Source organism: Chelonia mydas, chromosome 1, assembly GCF_015237465.2.
Source record: "Chelonia mydas isolate rCheMyd1 chromosome 1, rCheMyd1.pri.v2, whole genome shotgun sequence".
Taxonomy (NCBI): domain Eukaryota; kingdom Metazoa; phylum Chordata; order Testudines; family Cheloniidae; genus Chelonia; species Chelonia mydas.
This window is the reverse complement of record NC_057849.1, coordinates 153,594,604-153,616,829: the sequence shown is the minus strand read 5'-3', so window position 1 is coordinate 153,616,829 and position 22,226 is coordinate 153,594,604. Positions and strand designations below refer to the sequence as shown.

At 40.1% G+C, this 22,226-nt stretch overlaps 1 protein-coding gene across 5 annotated transcripts in view; it reads left to right on the top strand.

The window, feature by feature from the left end:
• Positions 1-22,226, top strand: part of TRAPPC10 (trafficking protein particle complex subunit 10) — a 94,162-nt gene that overhangs the window by 45,619 nt on the left and 26,317 nt on the right. For all 5 annotated transcript variants that reach the window (XM_037903013.2, XM_037903020.2, XM_027826827.3 and 2 more), the window contains 7 exons: positions 1,188-1,264; positions 5,389-5,480; positions 6,796-6,936; positions 8,088-8,200; positions 14,659-15,173; positions 20,024-20,165; positions 21,263-21,421. In XM_037903013.2, the coding sequence (XP_037758941.1) occupies positions 1,188-1,264; positions 5,389-5,480; positions 6,796-6,936; positions 8,088-8,200; positions 14,659-15,173; positions 20,024-20,165; positions 21,263-21,421 (1,239 nt within the window). The remainder of the gene's footprint in view (positions 1-1,187; positions 1,265-5,388; positions 5,481-6,795; positions 6,937-8,087; positions 8,201-14,658; positions 15,174-20,023; positions 20,166-21,262; positions 21,422-22,226) is intronic.

Genomic DNA, 22,226 nt, shown 5'->3' with positions numbered 1-22,226 from the left:
TTTCAATATTTTTTTTAAATTGTAATTATAACCCTTTATTGTGGATTGTGGCTTTCACAGTATATATTCTCTTTATCAACATTATGAGGTGCCGCAGCAGACATTTCTGACCACTCTTGGTTCTGAATTATACATTACTTCTATTACTGCTCCTACGACAAGCTTTAAAATTAAAATTCAGTTGGAGAATGAAACAGACGAATCCTGATCTGATATTGTATACCCTGTATGTAACTAGGGCTATAAAGTGACATAACTGTACTGTATTAGTCAGAACCACATAGATTTAGTTGGTTTTCTGTATCAGGCTGAATCTCTAAACAATTCATTGAAAAAATTCCAGATGTTAAATATCTCCTAGTACAATTAGTATATTTGTATTGTTTGCCAGATGCTGAGATGTAATTCTACTTTTGCAGGTGGGATAATGAGTGAAAGGGAATCCAGCAATATGCAGTCTACTGCAATTCCATTAAAAGCGAGTTTTCCCTCTTATAATTTTTGACTTGCTGCAGTTGGTAGTTTTTTTTTCTCCTCACCAAGTGTTTGGAGTGACATAAAGAGGTTAAACCAAACAACTTTTTTTAAGTTCCAGTATTGCAGACTTTTCTAGTAGAATACAACACTTTAAAGTCATTTGAGAGACTAAAATACCATATAAAGTACAGACCTGAAGAAGAGCTCTGTGTAAGATCAAAAACTTGGCTCTTTAACCAACAGAAGTTGGTCTAATAGAAGACATTACATCACCTATTTTGTCTCTCTAATATAAAGTACAGAAGCTTCTCATACTGTTTTTTATAAATCCTATAATGGGTAAGTATGAGAAGTTTTAACTTTGCTAAGATACAGGGGAGAATCTAAATATAATTTTATGTTCTGACAGATTTTGGTGAATGTGATATAGAACAGTATTTTTAGAACAGTGTAGGGAAGTTTTCTTCACTGCTGTAATGTCATTTGAATTTTGACTGGAGCAGCAAATGTAGCGGTCAGTAAAACAAATCCTGTTAACTAGACATTTTAATTTTATAATTTGTAAAAACAAGATTACGTTACCTAAATAGTCTGGACTATCTTTAAGTATAGCACATAACATAAAAATAATGTTCTCTCTACATTTGATCATTGCGTGTTAAAATAAAAATCTGTTTGTAAGTCAGTATCTCGTTCATTTTATTTTGAAGCTAACACCACACAAAGCCCTTATAAGAAACTCAAGGAGGCCTTATCATCTGTGGAAGCTTTTGAAAAACACTACTTAGTAAGTATGGCATATAAGTGTTTACACTGTAGTAAATATACATATTGAAAATGATGAACATATGTATATTCATGGAATGGTTAAGGCCATCATTTTCAAGCCTTGGGTACCTAATGTTAACGTCTCAGATCTGTATTCTGGCACTTATGCAGTCTGACATTCAAATGTGCACACTGTCATTTAGTTAGTGCCACGGTATGTAGTTGGGAGCCTAACATTAGGAACCAGGTTTTTAAATTTTGGTTTAACTTCCCTACCTATTACTATGAGGATGTAAATGGATTTGTAACTTTATAGGTTCTAAAAAAAAATTGGCCATACTTTCAGAAACTATATATTATTCTGAACTTAGATTATACGATGGATAAGTTAGATCTGTTCAGGAAACAGTTTGATGTTTGCATCCAGCTTTTCAGGAAATTTTCTTAAGTGGTGATCTGCAATGGGATTTTTTTCCTGCGTATAATGTTAGTCCCATTGAAGCTGATGACCCTGAGCATAGGTGTAAGGGTTGGAGATAGCATATCTTGTTGAATGATAAAGACCTTAGTTGTGTGTTAAAGAATCATAACTTGTTTTGTAACGTGGTATCTCCTTTTCTCTATTATGAAGCCACAGTAATAATTCTTCCGTGAGCTACAGCTCACTTAAAGCAGGGCAGTTACAGCCCAGGGCTGGGGTTTTTCCACCTATAAGGCAAACCAAACGAGCCAAACAGAGCAGACTTTGGTCTCACCCCACTGGCTAACCACAAGTCACACAAGCAATTTCCTTAGACACTCCAGTTTCCCAGTATCTCCACCAGTGCCACTCGTTATGGGGATAAATGATTATGAAAACCAATACCCCAGTAAAAGAAAAAGGTTCTCTCAATCCCAAAGGATCAAGCCCCAGACCCAGGTCAATATACAAATCAGATCTTACCCACAAATCACGCTGTTGCCAATCCTTTAGAATCTGAAATCTAAAGGTTTATTCATAAAAGGAAGGAAATATAGATGAGAGCTAGAATTGGTTAAATGCAACCAATTACATACAGTAATGGCAAAGTTCTTGGTTCAGGCTTGCAGCAGTGATAGAACAAACTGCAGGTTCAAATCAAGTCTCTGGAGTACATCCACTGTTGGGATGGGTCATTCAGTTCTTTGTTCAAAGTTCCAGTGTAGCAAAGTCCCTCCAGAGGTAAGAAGCAGGATTGAAGACAAGATGGAGGAGCTGCAGCAGCTTTTTATGTTCTCTTGCCATGTGGTCGGTCTGTCTTGTTCCAAAGACAAGCTGTCCATCACATGGCATGGAAACACCTCAGAGTTCTGTCCATAGGCATGTCCCTGCATAACTTGCTGAGTCCCAAGGCGTGTCTGCCTTCTCTCAATGGGTCAGTTGTATAGCTGATGGTCTTTAATGGGCCATCAAGCAGGCTAGGCAGAGCTGACACCAATGACATCAGATGAAGTGAGCTGTAGCTTATGAAAGCTTATGCTCAAATACATTTGTTAGTCTCTAAGGTGCCACAAGTCCTCCTTTTCTTTTTGCGGATACAGACTAACATGGCTGCTACTCTGAAACCAGTAATTCTGTAGTTATATTTGTAATCTACTTTGTATTAAGTCTGACTTCTTCACATCACCCAATTTTTTTTATGAAAAAGCTCCCTTGTGCCTGAAACTTGTACATACTGTTAGGCCATTGACATTTGGTATGGAAGAGGTTGAGGGAAATTGAACAAGTCACTTTTAAAATGTGACTTTTTTACAAAGTTGAAAAAAGGCACAATTTTTTACAAAATTGAAAAAAGCCACAATTTTCAAAAAAAGGTTTGGTCTAAACACTTCAAATTTGATGTCTTACATTATTTCTCAGTAAGAACTAATGCAAATAGTAAACTAGTAAATTTTTGGAATGACAATGCAAAAATTTGAATTGAACTTCTGAGAGCTTTGTAAAGGTCTCTACTAAGCTCTGAGGTCTTGCAGAATTTAAGAAATTGTAAGCTAAATAAATGCCTGCAGAGCTTGGAAGTTACATTAGTGAAATTCCTTTGTTCTTCTGGCTACACAGAACTTGTATGCATTAGAAATTCAAATAAGGAATTAGTGCACACTGTAAAAGTGTATATACTTCCAACCTCAGTTGCATCAATTTGAAATTAAAACACATTCATATTTTTATAACAAGACATTTCTATTTACTGACAACACAAAAATATCAAGATATCTATCTAATCAAAATTAGAAAAGTAAGGAAATTTCTGACTAAACCTAAGAATTATAGATGTTGAAAAATTTTGAAATAGTCATATATACTTTAAGCAATGTTATGGGTTTTTTAATTTTGAAAGTTGGAAAATGCTGAGCTACAACTCCACGATCTACTTTCTCTGATTCTGGAGAGTGTCCTAATTAACAGAGATTAACAAGTCACAACAATTTTAGAAACTTTTCGTATCAAGTGTAAAATCTACTACACACACGTTGGCTCCTATCTTTTGTGTGTATATAACTGAGGTGTCTATAGCCAGTATGTCTATGGTTGACGATGTAGGGGTATGTTTGGTCTATCTCAGTAGTTCTCAAAATGTTTTAATGGAGTCATCAGAGCTGACGTTAGACTTGCTGGGTCCCAGGGCCAAAGTCCAAGCCCCATCATCTGGGGTTACAGGCTTGGGCTTGGGCTTCAGCTCCTCTCCTCCCCTGCCCAGGGCAGCAGGGCTTGGGTGGGCTCAGGCACTGGACGCCCCCTGCTGAGGTTGTGTAGTAATTTTTGTTGTCAGAAGCGGGTCACAGTGCAATGAAGTTTGAGAACCCCATTGGTAGGGTGGGCTAAAACCATGTTGAGATGTTACTGAGAGAAAGACGGGGTTTTAGTCTATATATAGAGACTTGACTAGGAAGATCTTAATTGTGCAATGTTGAATGGGAAAGACTCTTTAGACTCTCTGTGGAAGGTGAAATGTTGCTAAACATAGCTGGAAGGGAGGGCTGTGTTTCTAGCCTGTATATGGATAGAATGATACAAAATGTTGGTATCTGTGGCCCAGAGTGGAGGAGGAGCCTGAAGGAGTTGGGGTTGCCAACATCTGATATATGTGGTGGTTTTCTGGTTAATGTGTTTAGGGGGGAGAGGGGTCTTTAGCCATTTTGAAAATTTAGCTGGGGAAAGGGATGGGGGCTAATGAGACTGACCTGCAGGTTTTGGCTGTGCAGGGAATGGGGCTCAAGGTTGGTTGTGGAACCTTAACTCTGGGTTGCTTGTCTTCCAGCAGAGTGCCTCAAACAATTTATTTAACTGTATAAATGTCTTAAAATATATCCATGTACAACTATAACTCTTAGTTCTTTGGGAATTGCACCTGTTGATTGAGGTTCCTCTTTCATTCAGATTAAACTTCTTTCAGAATAGGACCAGTTAGTTATATGATCTCTTTCACTCCAGCAGTGCATGCACACATTTCCAAGTAGTGCTGCCTAATATGTATGATTAGAACCCCAAATGACAAGGCTCTTTTACAAACTTTTAATGATCTTATAAATGTGAACAGGATGCACAAAGATCTAGCCTAGAGGTAACAGAATACTGTCACCTAGAAATGTAGTCACTTTAAAAATGATTTAGAAAGTAGTTTCAAGTACATCTTGTACAACTACATCTGCCCTTAATCCCTGTCATTTTTTGTGGTATTAAAATCTCGTCCTATTTTTAAAATATGTTTTTCTTTCCTCTATTGCTCTGTGTAATACCGACGTAGAGGGTTGCTGATTATACAGGGGAAACAGTGATGGCTACTTAGATGCAAAGTGTTACCAGGTGTTGAAGATCTGCACGGCGCCCCCCCCCCCCACACCCCATCTTTCTCCAATTTCTTTCAGTTGTAGTAGTAATTGATAAGTCGTTTCAAGACATTTTTATTTTAAGATGATTGTCCCTCAAATAAACTAACATAATTGTGTGGCATTTCCCTTGTGAAGTATCTTATGTGTACAACTACTAAACAAAATGTTATACAAAAATCAGCAAATAATTATGTTCACTTTGAACTGTTCATTGGGGTTTTTGGTTTAAGAATGAATTCTTTTCTGTTCCAAGTTTTGCACTTATTAAATTCTTGTTTCTTTACCTTTAAACAGGATCTGTCCCATGCCACCATTGAAATGTACACAAATATTGGAAGAATCCGCTCGGCTAAACTCGTTGGAAAGGACTTGGCAGAGTTTTATATGTAAATGAATTTTTTAAGAATGTCTTCTAAAAATACCATAGTGTTGAAAAACTTGGACACAGTCTGTAAGGGAAATTAACTGTATTCTGAAAGGAGCATTTAACAATAGAATATTTTTATAGTCCAGGTGCTATTAATACAAGTATTCTAAATAGGTTTTCTTTCAGCAATAAAATACATAATACAAAAAATTAACAAGATACACTAATAATCTGTCATGCCAAACCACGGTGCCCAAAATAATAGTCAGGCAATCCGACCGCTAGAATAAACTTATGCTGCTGGATTTAATATCAAAGGCCCCGAAAGCAGTGAGTAGGTGATTTCTCCCCCCTCCCCCTTTTTTAGGGGGGAAAGTGGGGGAATAATAAAGATAGATATTCAGATGTGCTGAGTAAGCAGCTAGGAGTGAGTTTTTGGCTCTGAGCCCTCCTTGCTTTTGTTTTGTTAACTGGCTGATGATAGCTGTATCCTTTGCACCTACTCTAGGCTAAAAAGCTTTCAGGCATGTTTTCTAATGTGATTTCCAACACTTACATTAACACATACAGTAAGTTTTTTATTATTAATTGCAATATGCTCAACATTAAATCACACTGGAAGGTAAACCAATGTGCAGTTAAGCTCCGCTAAAGAGATTTCATTAATGCTTCCCAGTTTTACATTTCAGGGAGTTTCAGAGTAGGGCGGTGTTTTGGTTTGGTGTTTGGCCCTGTTATCCTGGAACGTGTTTCTCTTGTTGATGCATCATAGCTAATCATGACCCTCATACTATGGCTAGAAGGTCTGAATTCACTCAGGTTTTGGCCTGAAGGACACGAGAGAGACCATTTAATTACAAAATAGTTCTATATGATCCCTATCTCCCCCATTCTTCCCTTCCCCCCCCCCCCCAGTTTTAGTATACTTAGAATTTGTTGAATAAGCGTATTTTTGAATTATAAAAATGAGACATCTGTATCACACTAATGAACCCCCGTGGGCTGGCAGGGGGAGAACCTTGACTTTGGTTCCTTTGTTTTTCGAGACAGATTTGTGTTTGAATGCTTTGTGTAGTCACTGTATAGTATTTCTAACTAAAAATAATTTTTGGCTTTGGGTGAAATGCATAAGCAATCCCCCAGTATACGGTGTTGGCAAAATCAATATCGTGATCATCCATTACAATACTTTATCAAGTGCATATTCAATGAGTATATCTCAAAAAAGTGGCTGCTTTTTCAGTGTCTTTAACTTGCTAGAAGTTTGGGGTATGTGTCCATGGCATTCTGTTTCACCTAGATCAGGTGCGAACTATTTGTTCTTTATCTTCCAGGAGGAAGAGGGATCCACAGAAAGCAGAGGTCTATCTTCAAGGAGCACTAAAAACTTACCTTGCTGAGGGCTGGGCATTGCTTATCACACATACAAGAAAGCAATTAGCAGAATGTCAGAAACACCTTGGGCAAATTGAAAAGTATCTTCTAAAATAAAGAAATCTGGAAAGTTCAGATTGGAGTACTGTTGACATGCATATTTTCTGACCTAAATATGTTGAGAGGCTGGAGAGAGTCCAGTCAGTAGCCAATGAGATTAGTCTGTTGACTTTTCTACAATCCATTCAATGTCTTTGATCTCTTTATACAGGTTTTTCTTATGTTTCCCTGTTTTGCATTCCAACATCTGAGTCCTTGAGACAGAGTTGACAAAGCATAGATAAGGTGATCCATTATATTAGACTAACAAATCCAGTGTACACATTTTCTGTTTGCACTTGTAGCAAAGGGTATGTTAGCCCTAAAGTTTGTATGATGTTACTTATTTTTGGTCCAATAAACATCACACTATATACAGTTTCTGCCTACACATTAACATAGTGGAGGCTAAGTCCAACTGATTTTCAGTTAGGTTTAGGGTCCTAACTGGTCTCCTCTAATAATGGGTCCTAGGCTCCCAAGTCACTTGAGCACTTTTGAAATTTTTATTCTGTATGTTTCAAAATGTGCTCTTACAAAAAATGCTGTTGAGCTAATGATTATGTAGTCTTTGACTACTGTACTGCAGGAAGTCCCTGTACCCCCAGAACTCCAAGAGAATATAAATTCCTTTCTTATGATTAGTTATGGTAAGTGCTACTATCACATTTGGCGGATTCTCAGAGCAGAGTTCTGTGCATTAAATGTATGGTACACACCAATGAATTATAATTTAATCAAATGCTAGAGCTTATTTAAAATTTAATTTTTATCACAGTGTAATGTAATGCATCAATATTTTGGCCAAACAGTTCATTCCTCTGTGGTTAGTAAAGAGTGAATTTTCCTCCAGTCAGTTATGTGTTTGAGACACTGCATTTTGCTACATAAAAAACAGACTAAGTGTGGTGGATAACTTTTTATTAGATCTGCAGTAAAATAAAAAGATGCTTCTGTAATGGGCTTTAATGATAGTGAACCCTTCCATTGCTTTATTTTCTAATGGGAATGTCTGATGCTAAAGCAGCTTATCCAGTATCTGGAGGATAGAAAAGCAGTAACACAAAAATTCATCACATTTTTTTTCCCCACCAAAGTGTTTCTGAAATAGATTGTAGTTCTTTCCCCTCAGTTCCTTAACGTGGTATGTCAGCTATCTTCAAACAAGCAGTCTTTTAGCCGGTGATGATCACTTAACAGAAGATGAGCGACAACACTTCTGCCAAGAAATTTTAAATTTTGCCAACCAGGAAACAGAGGGCAAAGGTGAGACTAGATTTAAATATTTGACCATCTTATTTCAGCTGATCAGATCTTTAACCTTTCTTTTCAAAAGGAGATAGTAAGTTTTTCTGATGAGAGCTCACTGCTCTGTGTGTAACTTCTGGACCACAACCCCACATGTATTCAATTATTTTATTTGATTTAATTTCACTTTTATCTGACAAATCGGGAACTTTTTCCACCTCTCACCTCAAGCCCCTCAAAAGTTTTTAGGGATGTGTGTGTGTTTTTGGGGGTACTTTTTGAGTGATTTTTTTCTCCAGTTCTACTATAGTAGTCCTGTTTTTTTTTTTCTATGGCTGCATCTACACTAGCATATCTTGTATCTATAAAATTAGCTACTGGAACATTGGTATTAGTGATGTAAGATGTAATGTAGACCGGGTATGGGCATTTTTATCAGTGTTGTCTGCCCCCCTCTCTTCGCTACAACTCCCACCACTGCTTCAGCTAGTGAAGCTCCACCAGTAGTGAAGTATAGCTATGAAGGTTGTTAGTGTGGTAAGGTCTTTGTTTTTTCAGATGTTTTCTGCTTTTTGTGGTCTATTAATAGATCCCTTTCTTTTTCTGCATATTGTTGTTCACCTTCTTATCCCCTGAGTTTCAGCTTGTTTCAGTAGTCACACATGCTCCTGCACAAGTTTGTCCCCAGAAGGGCAGAAACCAATATGAAACTGTCTGGTGGTAACATGGTTCCAGTTGCTTTAATCAGTAGTTGCATGTAGATGTGACCTAAGTGTTCTTTAACTCTGCTAATGCCCAATGGCCTTTGCTTGGTTGCAACATAGACAGAACCTAACTATCATCATCTTTGGCTGTCCCTCGAAACGAGGATGATGTCTGCCAAGGGGGTTCATTGGTGAGGTTTTTAAGTGGCTGAGGAGCCCAATTCTTGCCCTATAGATTTTCCCACAGAAGTGACAGGTGTAATCTTGTAGGAGACATAGTTGTTGACTGGACTGTTATGCCCTTTCTTTCCTCCTTTGTTGCTTCTCTGTCTCATGAGCACATCTGTTCTCCTCAAAGTGAGCTGTGTCTTGGTGTATGGTGTGGCGTCACTTTGTTCTGTTCCGTGCCAAGTCCTCCCAGTTTGTTGGGTTGATGCCTCCCTTTTTAAGATGTACTTTCAGTATGTATTAGAAACGCTTCTGCTGCCCTCCGCGAGCACTTCTTCCCTGACTTAACTGAGAGAAGAGTACTTACTTCAGGAGACAAGTGTCAGGCATACATACACAGTGGCCAGCCCATCGGAGCTGGTGTTTCATGACCTGCGCTTCTATACTGCTGATGTTGGCTGCAGAGAGAACACTGATGTTAGTACGTAGGTCTTCCCAGCTGATCCTGAGAATCCTCCTGAGGCAGCGCTGCTGGAACCATTCCAGCCGCTTGAGATGACATCTGTAGGTTACCCAGGTCTCTCACCCATAGAGAAGGGTGCGGATGACAACTGCCTTGTAAATCAAGATCTTGGTACCTGTTTGTAAATCCCTATCATTGAAGACTTTTTTGAGAAGTCTTCTAAAAGTTGTGCTGGCACAGCAGATCCTGTATTCAATTTCTGTGTCAATGCTGGCTGTTTGGGAGAGGTGGCTGCCAAGGTACGGAAAATGGTCCACATTTTCCAGGGGTTCTCCGCTGATCGGATTTGTGGAGTACGAAGAGTAGTTTGTGCAGGTGAGGGCTGGTAGAGTACCTTGGTTTTCCCGATGTTGAGAGAGACGCCCAGGCTGTGATAGGCATCTGCAAAAAGATTTAAGGCACTTTGCAGGTTGGCCTTGGTGTGTGCAAGAATGATGCAATCATCTGCCTACTGTGATGCCAATTCACATGATCTTAGATTTTGTTTGGAGACATTGAAGATTGAGTATTGTATGGATGGCCAACTTCTCAATCCTGATTCCGTCAGGACAGCAGTCGCGAATGGGAATCAGGATCACGGCAAGGTAAATGGAGTAGAGTGCTGAAGCAATGACATAGCCCTGCTTGACACCAGTGCAAATGGTGAATGGTTTGGTCTCTGAGCTGTTGCACAAAATGGTGGCAGTCATCCCATCATGGAGTAGTCGGATGATGGAAATGAATTTCTGTGGACGGCCAAACCTACATAGCATCTTCCGTAGGGCATCATGATTGATAGTCAAAGGCCTTGGTTAGATCGATGAATGTCATGAACATTGCTGGTGTTGCTCTCTGCACGAACTGGTGTTGCTCTCTGCACTTCTCCTGAATCTGTCATACCATGAAGATCATGTCTATTGTGCCTCCAGGTGGCCTGAAGCCACACTGTGATTTGGGGAGGAGTTCCTTGGCAAGTGGGAGGAGGCAGTTTGGTAGGATCTGGGCAAGAATCTTCCCTGTGATGGAGAGGAGAGCAATACCTCTGTAGTTCCTGCACAAAAATTTCTTCCCTTTCTTGAATATTGTAACAATGTTGGCATTCTTAGTCACGTGGAATTTCTTTGCAGGTCAAGATTTTGTCGAGGAGTTGGCAAAGTTTGTGCTGGAGCATTGTTCCACCAGCTTTAAAAACCTCAGCTGGGATGCGGTCTGGGCCTGGTGCCTTGTGATTTTTTTTGTCTAAGTGATGGCATGCCAGACTTCCTCAAAAGATGGGCGATTGCAAGGTGTTCCATTGCTCAGCATTCTGGAATAAACTCGATTGTGTCTTCAGAGACCGTGGATTAGTAGACTCTCAAAAGTGCTCCTTCCAGTGTTTAATAGCTGCATTGTCCTTAAGGAAGGTGAAGGAATCCTGAGAATGTAAGCGGGTTGGGCCTTTGGGGCTTGGCGAATATATAGCTTTTGTTGCTTGAAAGAAGCTTCTCCTGTCATCCTGGTCTACGAAATCCTGGATCTCAGAGGCCTTCTCTTTCCACCACTTGTTTTTGATGTCACATAACCTACTTTGGCTTTAAGCAGGTGATAGGTCTCATGTTTTCATTTGTTAGAGGAATCATTTTGCCAGTTACAAAATGCATTTCTTTTTTGTTGAATTAATGCTAGGATTTCCTCATTGTTTTTGTCAGACCAGTCTTGGTGCCGATGAGTGGAATGTTCTATGGTTTCAGCACATGTATTGTGAATGGTGTTTTTAAGTTGATCCCAGTGCTCTTGAATGTCAGTGGTGTCGGGCAGGTTAGAGAGTTTCTCAGACAGATGTTGCTGGAACATCTCACAGCTGTCTTGGTCTTGAAGTGCTTTGACGTTGTACTGCTTTCGCTTAGTCTTTGGGTGTTTGTGGTGTGGTGGAGCGAGTTGCAGGTACGTGACTGATCTTACTAATTGATGGTCTGTCCAACAGTGATTGGCATTTCTCCTTGTTCATGTTGTATGGATGTCGGTATAGTCTCGGACTCTGACTATAACATAGTCAAGGAGGTGCCAGTGTTTGGACCGAAGATGTTTCCAGGTGGTCCTAAATTTGTTACTCTGCCTAAAGATGGTATTTGTGATGAGCAGGTCATATGCCACGCATTTGCTAAGAAGGAGAATACCATTGGGGTTTACATTTCCCACCCCTTCTTTGCCTTTTATGCCTCTCTAGAGTTGGGAATCCCATCTGTCTCTAGCATTGACATCTCCCAGGAGGATGAGTTTGTTGGCCTTAGGTGTGGTTGTGAGGACTGCATCAGGAGTTCTGTAAAACTGCTTCTTATTGTCTTCCTCATCCATTGAGTGTTGGGGCATATGCGCTGATGACCATGGCATATTGGTTGTTACTAAGCTTGAGCCAAAGAGTCATGAGACGCTTGTTGATCCCCACAGGAAGCTCCAAAAGCTGACTGGCGATCTTATTTTTGATGGCAAAGCCAATTCCATGAATGTCTCTCTTCAGGTGGCTTTCCTTTCCAAAAGAAGGTGTAGCCATCTCTATCCTCCTTTTTTTAATTGGCCCTCATCAGCCGAGCGGGTCTCACTAAGAGCTGCAATGTCAGTGTTGAGTGTTGCCAGTTCTCTGGCAATTATGGCAGTTCTTCTTTCTGGGCATTCACTGTGCTTAGAGTCTATAAGGGTGCAGATGTTCCAGGTGGCAAAATTCATTGTCTTATATCTCTTGTTTCAGCCGCCGAGTTGAGTGATCCACTGGATACGGCCATCCAGTTGGAACAGTGTGAGACAGCTTATGTTTGGGGCACCTTTTCTAGCCTCCTCCCTGTTTGGGGTGAGTAGAGGGGATCCTGAAAAGGCCTGGTCAGTAACAGCCGCTGCTGCCGAAATGCACTTCTGTCTCAACGAAGCACAAAACAACCATAACACGACTGCCGCCTGCGTGCAGATTGGTCACTAAAGACTCCCAGAGATCACTGCTCCTGTCTTCCCCGCCACTAGTCTGTCACTGCAGGACTTTGTGCAGGTGTGAACCCTTTGGCAGAGGCGTGTGCATGAAATCTTTTAATGTGGGGAAACTGGTGCACAGGCGGTAACCACACAAAACTTTACAGGAGGAAAACCCTGACTCAGTGGCAAGGTGATCCAAGACAAACAGGGGCCTCTCTCTCCTCTTGCAGCCTTCATCCGCCTTCACAGCTACAGAGTACTAGAAGGTCCTCTGTATGCACCCGATCAACTGAGGTCTTCTGACGTTTGGACCACAGTCAGGAGCCTCACCTCAGACCTGCTTGTCAAGGGGGACACTACCAGGAGTATAAAAGCTCTGAATGATATAGCTCTGAGGGTCTTTAGCCCACGCAAGCCTCTCCACCACGACAAGGTTGCAGGTCCATCAGGGAGGGGTTTTGTCTATACCACAAATTGGAACCATGTTGTAACTGTAGTATAGACAAGCCCAAAGGTTGTATGATCTGGAGTCACTGGGGATGTGTTACTTGTAAACAAAAATATAGTAATAAACAAGATGATTACCAATTCTATGGGATTTTATAACCACTTTAAGAAAGCCAAGTTTTGAGCCCTCAGTTTCTGCTTCTATGGAATTAGGTGCAGCTCTGAGAGTAGAGGATAGAGCCTAATAGCATCTGTAACTCTAAATTTCCTGGCTTTTACAGGCTTGTTGTACTGTCATGCAGTGGATACTTTACTATAATGTATGTTTCTGTTTAGTTTTATAACTCATAATAACACTATCTAAATTCTGGTCTGTCCACTTTTTGTAATGGTATTACAAATGGTCTGAGGCTGAGAGACTTTTGGAAGCACTTCTTAGTTCATGCATTATTGGTTCTTTAGTTATTCCTCACCTTTCTACTTCCCTGTTGCCGCTACCAGGGCAGCTCACAGTTCATCTCCGACAATCTTACACTCCCTGATTTACCTTTCTTCCTCTGGATCCCACTCCCTGTAGCTCTGAAATCATGCTCTGCAGACTGTTGTCCTGCCTTCTCTAGTGTCAGCCTTGTGCTCCCCTCTGGCTAATGGCTTTTCTTCTGACTGCCTTGATAAATATTTGATTTTCTCCTCTCTACTCCAGCTTGTACTTTGTCCTCAGAAGCATTTACTATGATTTAAACTCCGAGCACACTTCGGGGAAATTTTTTCTGAAGATATACTGCTCATCTTTATGTGCATATTTCTTGATGTTCTGCTTAGATTACAACAGTGAAGACACCTTGGAAATACCATTGATGTGTCATGCTAGGCCTGCTTCCTAGCTGAAATATATATATATATTTTTAAGTGACTGTCACCGGTTGTTTTCTGGCATCTAGCAATTATGTAAGAGTGAGAGGAACCTGACCTGGTGCAGATAATGGTTCCAGGCACCACTCTGATCATGACTATCATGAGTTTACGTTTGATACGGTGGTATGTCCTCTGGAATATTTGTTCTGTCATGTTAAATTAACTGTTCAGGTGTACAGGAGCATAAAGAATAATAGCCCAGCATTAGTCTTATGGTACTGTGCTGCTTAGATTGGGAAACGCTTGCTACACGAGTAAGTGAGTCTGAAGAGGTTGAATGAATAACAGATCTTGCTATGGGTACATCTACACTGTCCAAAAAAAGTGCTCTGAGATCCACTCCCCACACTGGGTTCCAGAGTCTGGGCTCCAGTCCAAGTGGGAATGTCTACACTGCTATTTTTAGTCCTATATAGCAAGCCTGAGTCAGTTGAGACTCATACTCGTTGTCAGGGGTGTGGAGTTGGTTTTTTTTCTTCAGTGTAGGTGTACTATACAGCTTAAAAGCTATTGACACGAACAGTTCCTTTGTCAGATTTTCTCACTACAACAGCTGTATTTGAGGCAGAACTAAAGTTGTGACTTTAAAAAACATTTGATTTTAGGCGTCATCAAGAATTTAAAATTTTTTATTCCGTTTAGTTTAAGAGGAAGATGGTGTTTTTTGTCTCTTTGGTATTGGGGGGAACATAGTTTTTAAAATGTCTAAACTTTTTAAAAAATGGATTACTGTTTAGGTTAACCTTGCATTACCAAAAGCAGAGTGGAATAAAATACCTTGTTCTTGTCTGTACTTCCAGGTCAAAAGGTTATACTGTCTATGCATTCCTTTGCACAGTTGAAAACTCTACATTTTGACCCTCCAAATGCTGTTATCCATGTGGGTGGAACACTGTCTATTGAGCTGACTTTGCTGAGCCAAATGCCCATCCCAGTTGAAGTGGATCAGATTGCCATCAATGTCCACTTCAGCATTGAGAAAAATAGTTACCGGAAAACAGCTGAATGGCTCACTAAACACAAAACTTCCAACGGTATTATCAGCTTCCCGAATGAGGTTGCAGGTTTCCCTTTGTCAAGAAACAACTTGCCAGCACTGGAGTTATATGAAATGTACGAAAGGAGCCCTTCGGATAACTCTTTGAACACAACGGGAATAATCTGCAAAAATGTGCACATGCTACTGCGAAGGCAGGAGAGCAGCTCTTCTCTGGAAATGCCCTCAGGGGTGACTCTAGAGGATGGGGCTCACATGTTAAAATGTAGCAACATTATACTGGAACCAGGGGTCAATACAATAACATTCAGAACTCAGGTATGTTTTTTACAATTGAGTCAGCATAGCACTCATGAAAGAGAAGATTTAAAAGCACTGACTAGAGAAGGGCATAATGCTGGCAAGTACTATCCAGTGTTGCTCCCCTGCCACAGCTTTGCCAATGCAGCTTAACCTCTTCCTGGCTCACCACTGTTATTGCAGACCTTGGCCGATCATGAAGAGAGGCTGCTAACTCTGCTAAAGTGTGTGGTTGGTTCTCTGGTGTGCAGAAATGAGAGACTAGAGTGATCCCACCAAACTCATTTTAAGTCATTTTTATTTATCCAGTTATCACTTTCATAAAAATAAAACCCTTATCTAACAACTAGAATTCAGATGAGTATTACATCTGTCCCAAACTGCAATGTTCATTGTCCATCATGTTCTAGAAAAGGTAAGATTCTCTTGTTTCATAGTCAGACTTGCTCAGAGTAATGCATAAAAGGTTCCAGGTGGGGAGGTGTTTTTCTTATTGTGTTACAGGTAATCTTTTTTCCAGTGTCCGTATCTGCCAGATTTAGCTGTAGCAATACATAATCACGCTGGTGGTCGCTTACTTCCAGAGTGTGGTGTGATAGCAGCTATAGTAATCATTGCATACAAAAAGAGGTTAAGATTGCAAAGTCAACCACTTGCTCTTAGGAAATGTCAGAATTAAGGTTGCTTGTGTAACTTTAATTCTTCCCTGTGAGTATGACATTCTTTAGCTATGTTACCACATACTCTTTTCCTCAAAGGATCTCCGTCTCCTTCATTGCAGAAGATGGAAGGTATGTAGTGATTGAAGGAGAGAGCTGCAAGAAGAGAGAAAATATACAGGTACTCCCAGGGCCGTCCCTAGGGGAGTGCAGGGCCCGGGGCAGAAGTGACGAATTCGTCTCTTCCGGGACTGACCGCGCCAGCCAATCACACCGGCCCACAGGGCCCCCCAAAGCACAGGGCCCAGAGCGGTCACCCCAATTTGCCCTACCCAAGAGATGGCTCTGGTTAAGCCAATTGAATATTGCCAGGAAAACTGGTTGTATTCCTGTCTCTGCCACAGATTTTTTTTTTATATGATGCTGGGCAAGTCACTTTAAACCAAAATTCTTGAAGGTGGTCACTAGTTGTGTGTGCTTTTTCTGGATGCCCTACTTGAAACCCCTGGGGCCTGATTTTCAGAAGTGCGAAGTAACTCAGTTGCAGCTGAAATCACTGAGAGTATGTCTACACTGCAATTAAAAAGTGCCAGCTGACTCTGGCTTGCAGGGTTGTTTATTTGCATGTACGCTGCAATTAAACAGTCCCTTAGCCTGAGCCCAAGTCAGCCAGCATGTGCCAGACACCATTTTTTAATTGCAATGTAGGCATAACTTGAGAACTGTGACGCTTCATACTTCTAGTAGTAAGGTAGTATGGACTGAAGGAACGAGGGATGGGGTTGGGAGTTAGGAGGTCCTGAGTTCTAATCCTGGCTCTGCCACTGACATACTGTGTGGCCTTAAGCAAATCACTTAAAGTCAGTGTCCTCACCTGTAAAATGGGAATAATAGTTACTGACCTGCCTGACAGGGTGTTGTGAGGAATAATTTGGTATGTCTATATAGCATTTAAAATATTCTGAAAAATACGTATTTCAGAATGCAGCCTCTTGCAAAAATTTTTTGCCTTAATCATGTTGTGCTTCAGTTTCCTGTCTGTATGTTTTAAAAAAAATAAATAAAACAATCTTCAGACCTCCAGAAAGGGGTGTTCTTAAACTTGGATACTACAGTGATGAGCACACTGTAGATAAACCACGAGGAAATGAATAATTCTGTCTTCAGTGCAGTGTCTCAATGGTGTGCAGTAAATAAAGCATGGGGCAATGCATTGAGTATAAAAAGAAATATTGAATTTTTGCCTCATTTCCTGAGCTCTGCCTGTCCTGTATACTGAGTGAGGCAAAGGTCCTGTGGATAAAACAGTATGTGATTTTTGTAATTATACACTGCCTCGAATTAATGTTGGCATTTCCTAATGTTTTAGAGGTTAACTTTGCAACCTTATACAGAACTGAACAAAAGCAAAACTATAGATTATTTTAAAAATTGGAGGTTTAACAGTGCTGGTCATGGAGGTTTTTTCCAATGTTCTCATAATGATCTGTGTGTGTTACCCCACTACTCCTGAGACTCAAATTAATCTTTCACTTTTCCATTCCCTTCTCTCATTCTGTCACCATCTCAACATGTAACTTTTCTATTTAGCCTACAGGCTAATGGCAGTCTGTGCTTTAGTTTTTCAGTCTCTGCAGCATTGAGACAGCAAGCACTAAAGAGAGATGTGCTCATACAGGGGCAGGCTGGCACTGTGAGCCTGTACAGGTAGCACTTATCTGCTGGAGATGCAAGTTGGTGCAGCAGGTGCTTGAACTGAGAGCTGGCAACCATGTGATCTGTACACTACCTACTGATCTAATTTTTAGGTTTTTGAATACCTCTTGTGAGTAAGTGACTATTACATACCACCAGACAACCCATATTTAGTAATAAAGGCAGTGCAATGCGATTTGGAGATTTCAGAGGGCTAGGTGGCTGCAGATGCAGTTTCATATAAAATTGGATCCAAGTCTGAAGAATCTGAGTGGGAGAAGGCTGGAGGAGATTAGTGTGCACAGTGTTTTTGGCTTCATGGATGAGGAAGCAATCTACTAAACTGTGGAAGCAGAAAGATGGAATATAAACGAAGATACAATTTACTACTTGAACTATTCTTTGTATCTGATACTATGTACATTTCTGGTGGCCAGTATTATAGGAGGGACAGTTAACTTCCTAATTCTCCTGTTTTCAAATCTCTTCCTGTAGTGAAGGAGAACAGCAAGAGGGAAAATTGTGCTGTTAGATTCCTTCATGCTGAATGTAGCACCCAGCACCTATCCTCTTTTCCGAAGAACAGGATTTAAATTTCTAGAACTGACAGTATCAAGTAACTTGGTGGTATTTTCCTTTAAAATATATTAATTAGAGGTGGTGTGTTTATAAAAAAACAAAACAAAACATTGAGCGCACTGCTGTAGGATGATGGCTTCATATTCGATCCCTTACTCCTGTTCGATAACAGGACAAGGGATTTAAATGAAGGGATTATAGAAACCTTTCTCACTTGTGTATGATGAAGGCCATGTCTACACTAAGCATAGCTGTACTACTGTAGTGCCATAATGTAGGTACTTCTATGGCACTGGAAAGCTTTTTTTCCATCGTTGTAGGGAATCCATCTCTCTGAGCTGTGGTCACTAGGTTGATGGAAACATTCTTCATACTAAATTTGCAGCAGTCTCTTAGCCATACTCCAAACTGAACCTCTTTAAATGTATTCATTCTAAAGCTTTATAGAAGGTCAGAAAATGTTTTCTGCTTTCTTTGGATCCCCTCTCCTATGACTCCTAGGTTTACATTACATGAAATCTCCCATGACATTAGCGCATAATGTACACTAATGCTTTTGTCCAGTTACAAGATGGAAAAAGTGGTGAGAAAACACTCAGATGGTGAGGCTTTAAGGTTATAATTTGCGGGCAGGTGCAGTACCACTAACTTACAACTGAAAAATTTTGAATTTGAGTATTCACTGAGACAAGAACCAAATGCTTCAGGCTGCATAGGGTTTGTGTATTATGAGTTAATTCCACATCAGATGTGATGTGATATGGCGCACACAACACAAATCTGTACATTATACTTAAGAAAATTAGGAGGATTTTTTTAAAAAAATCTGCTCTACCTTGTGAAAAATTCAAAATACTAGATGTCTTAAAGGTCAGCATTTTCCTTCTGTTAGCATGATGCTGTTTGCGTGTTCAAATGCCCTCCATGCTTTTAACAGGATAAATAGCTGTATTATTTCAGTTGTTTGGTCAATGGACTATAACTGTGCTAGTTTGATTAAAACTAAAGTTCATTTCAAGCACCCAAAAAATTCTAATTCTGCTGTGAGAGCAGCCTATGTCATTAACAAAGATTTGTAGCACTTTCAATGCTGTGCAGTAAGAAGTGACAAAAAGGGGAGCAGGGGGAACCACTCCCAAACTTCAAATCTTGTTTATCACAGTGACTAACACATTGTCCTTCACCAGGGATAGAACTAATGCATCTTCTGGAAGCACACCTACAGGTGTACCATTTTATTTATTATTATTTTATCCTGTCATAGGTAGCCTTAAGGTAGTGTTGGGGGAGAATATGGGATTAAAATATATTCATTAATAGGTGTCCACACAATGTGGAAGAAAGTGTGAAAACATTATAGGCTTATATTGATTTGAAGGCTGTTCCTTGCACAGTATGGGGTTTTATGAATGCTAGCCAAATAGTCACTCTGCTGTTTGTGACTACCTGGTAAAGTCCATAATATCGTAGATGAGCATATTCATTATATTTTAATGTATGTAGCCCTCAGTTCACATATATGAAATATAAATCCTCACCAGAGTAGGTTGCTATGCTACGTACTTAGGGTAACAGAGTATTTGAATTGACAGCACTTCCATTTTTTCTTGAATCAAATGGACAACATTCCTGCTTCCCCTCCTCACCCCCCTGCCATTATTAGGTGGGGTCCTTTGGGATAAACATTTTTACTAGACACTTATGAAAATTGAATTCGGAGTGCTTGGGCAATTTCATGAATTTTTTTCCCCTCTTAATTCTTTTACCTGTACAACTAGGTGAATAAAAAGCTTACCAGTTAGAAATGGGCTGAGATGTATTTGTCGCTCATTTGTCAGAAGTTCAGTGGAGAAAACAAAGGGTTTTCTTGAGAAATGTAAAAATAATTGCTAGATTGAAAATCCACTCTTCAGTTTCATTTTTTATTTTTCAAAGGCCAAAGAACCTGGGACATATACTCTCAGGCAGCTGTGCACGTCAGTGGGTAAAGTGCACTTTGTCCTTCCTCACATTTACCCAGTTGTGCAATATGATGTGTACTCTCAGGAGCCCCAGCTAAAGGTGGAGCCATTGACTGGTAAGTAAACCTGTAACACTAAGAATGTGTTCATTGTCCATGTTACTTTCTCATACATGACATGTTTGTTACTTCTCATTTCATCTAAACGAGTTACTTTGCTCTGTCTTTTGCAGCTTCCTTTTAAAACTGCTTCTATTGAGAACATATATGAGTCTTTAGGCTTTAGTGAGTCTGAACACTATCAATCCCACTTGTCAAGTGACATGACAACTAGTATTTGATTGCGAATTTCAGAATCTGGCTTAGTTGGAGTGCATATATGTGTCTGTATCCTTTTGAAGGATAAAGTGGGGTTTGATCTTGCATCACTGGACACGTTGATGGGGAGAATAGATAGTGATTTGACTGCACCATTGTGAATTTCTTACTAGTTTTGTGACACTGTATTGGCTTTGGTAATTTAGCGAAATCCCTTTACCTTGCACTGTCACCTACCAAAGAGGCTCTGCTCTAACTCCCTTTAAAATGAATAGGAGTCTTTCCTTTGAATTCAGTGGAAGGAGAATCACTAATCTAAGAGCTTTCTATGGGACCCATCACCATGTTTAAGAATGTTCCTGGTAAACTAGATTTTACTGGTGAGGTCTTCTCGGCTTCCTGAAGTCGTCTACTGTTCCCCCCCTTCCTTCGTAGAAAAGGCTCTGCTTGGGCTGTATCTCTACAACACACATTTTCCCCCTTCTTCCTACATCTTCACATATTCTGTATCATTGTGGTTAATAAGGGAAAGCTGTCTCAAAGAGTCCTAAAGGTGGTCAGACTTTGAATTAGTCTGACTGCCTCTGGAAGCTTGTTCCACAGCTGCACCTCATTGATTGAGAATGCTTTGACTTCAGGTGAAGGGCAACAGTGAAAATTTCCCAAAATTGAATGGCTGAAACTCTCCCTATTTCTTGGACAATTTCTTAGAAAACCTCTCCATAATTGAGCACCAAAAAGTAAAATGTTCTAGTTGATATTAACATGCACTTGTGTGAAAAATGAGCTATGAATGTTTATTTGTATACTCCTAGCAAACATTAGCAGCTAATTGTAACCATTTAATAACTAGAGTGCTGGCATACACTGGCACTGTTTGCTTTCTTTTTCTTCAGACAGCCTTTTGGCTGGTATTCCTCAGAGGGTGAAGTTCACAGTGACTACTGGCCATTATACCATGAAGAGTGGAGATACTCTGCAGCTCAGTAATGCTGATGCCATGCCTTTCCTGTACCATCCAGAGAGCAAAGCATTGATCTATTCCAATACCAGGGGTAAGCAGCATAGCCAAAATCAATTATCTGCCATCAGTCTGTGAAAATACAGAAATCCTATAAACATAATTTAAATATTATTGTATAGCAGCAGAGTGGTCTATAAGATGTTAGAACGTTTGACACCATTGTTGTCAGTAACCATGAATTGGGAACTGGTAACTCAGCATTTCAGAGCACAAAAACTTCTGTAAGTCCTGGCCTTTTTCTACAACTGTTTTGGAAACTGTACATGTGACCAGTTAGATTTAGTGACTTCAGGTATAGGTCTTATCTCAATAACAAAGAATAGATAATAGTCTGGGAAAGATTAACTTACTGTCTGTGTGCCCTTCACTAGGAAATTAACTTGCCTCATAAGCAACTTTTAAATCAGTGTAGTATATTTGCAAGTGGCACCAGACAATAGAGGAAACCTTAGCAACACTTTCACCTCTTGCAAGGAAGGAGATCCTGGGAACACGTTACAGGACCTGGTGAAGTCCAGTTGAAGTTCTCTGTACCAACCTGTCTAGTTTTGAATTTGCATATTTTGTAAAACAGACAGTTGACTACTTAAGCCTCCTGCACACATGAATCCGTGGTTGAGTTCTCATTGCATTTGATTGCCTCAAGAAAAGTATGAACTTTCAGTCAACCAGATTAGTCCTGGAAATACTGCTTTTTATGGGTCAAGGTCCATGTAGGGAGGAAGGAATGGTTGAGGATTAGAGTGAATTAGACAACTTTTGTGTTGCCATTGTGAGACATTACCTGTACAGAGGCTTTGTACTATAGTAAAAGGTAGATTGTGTCAAACCAACCT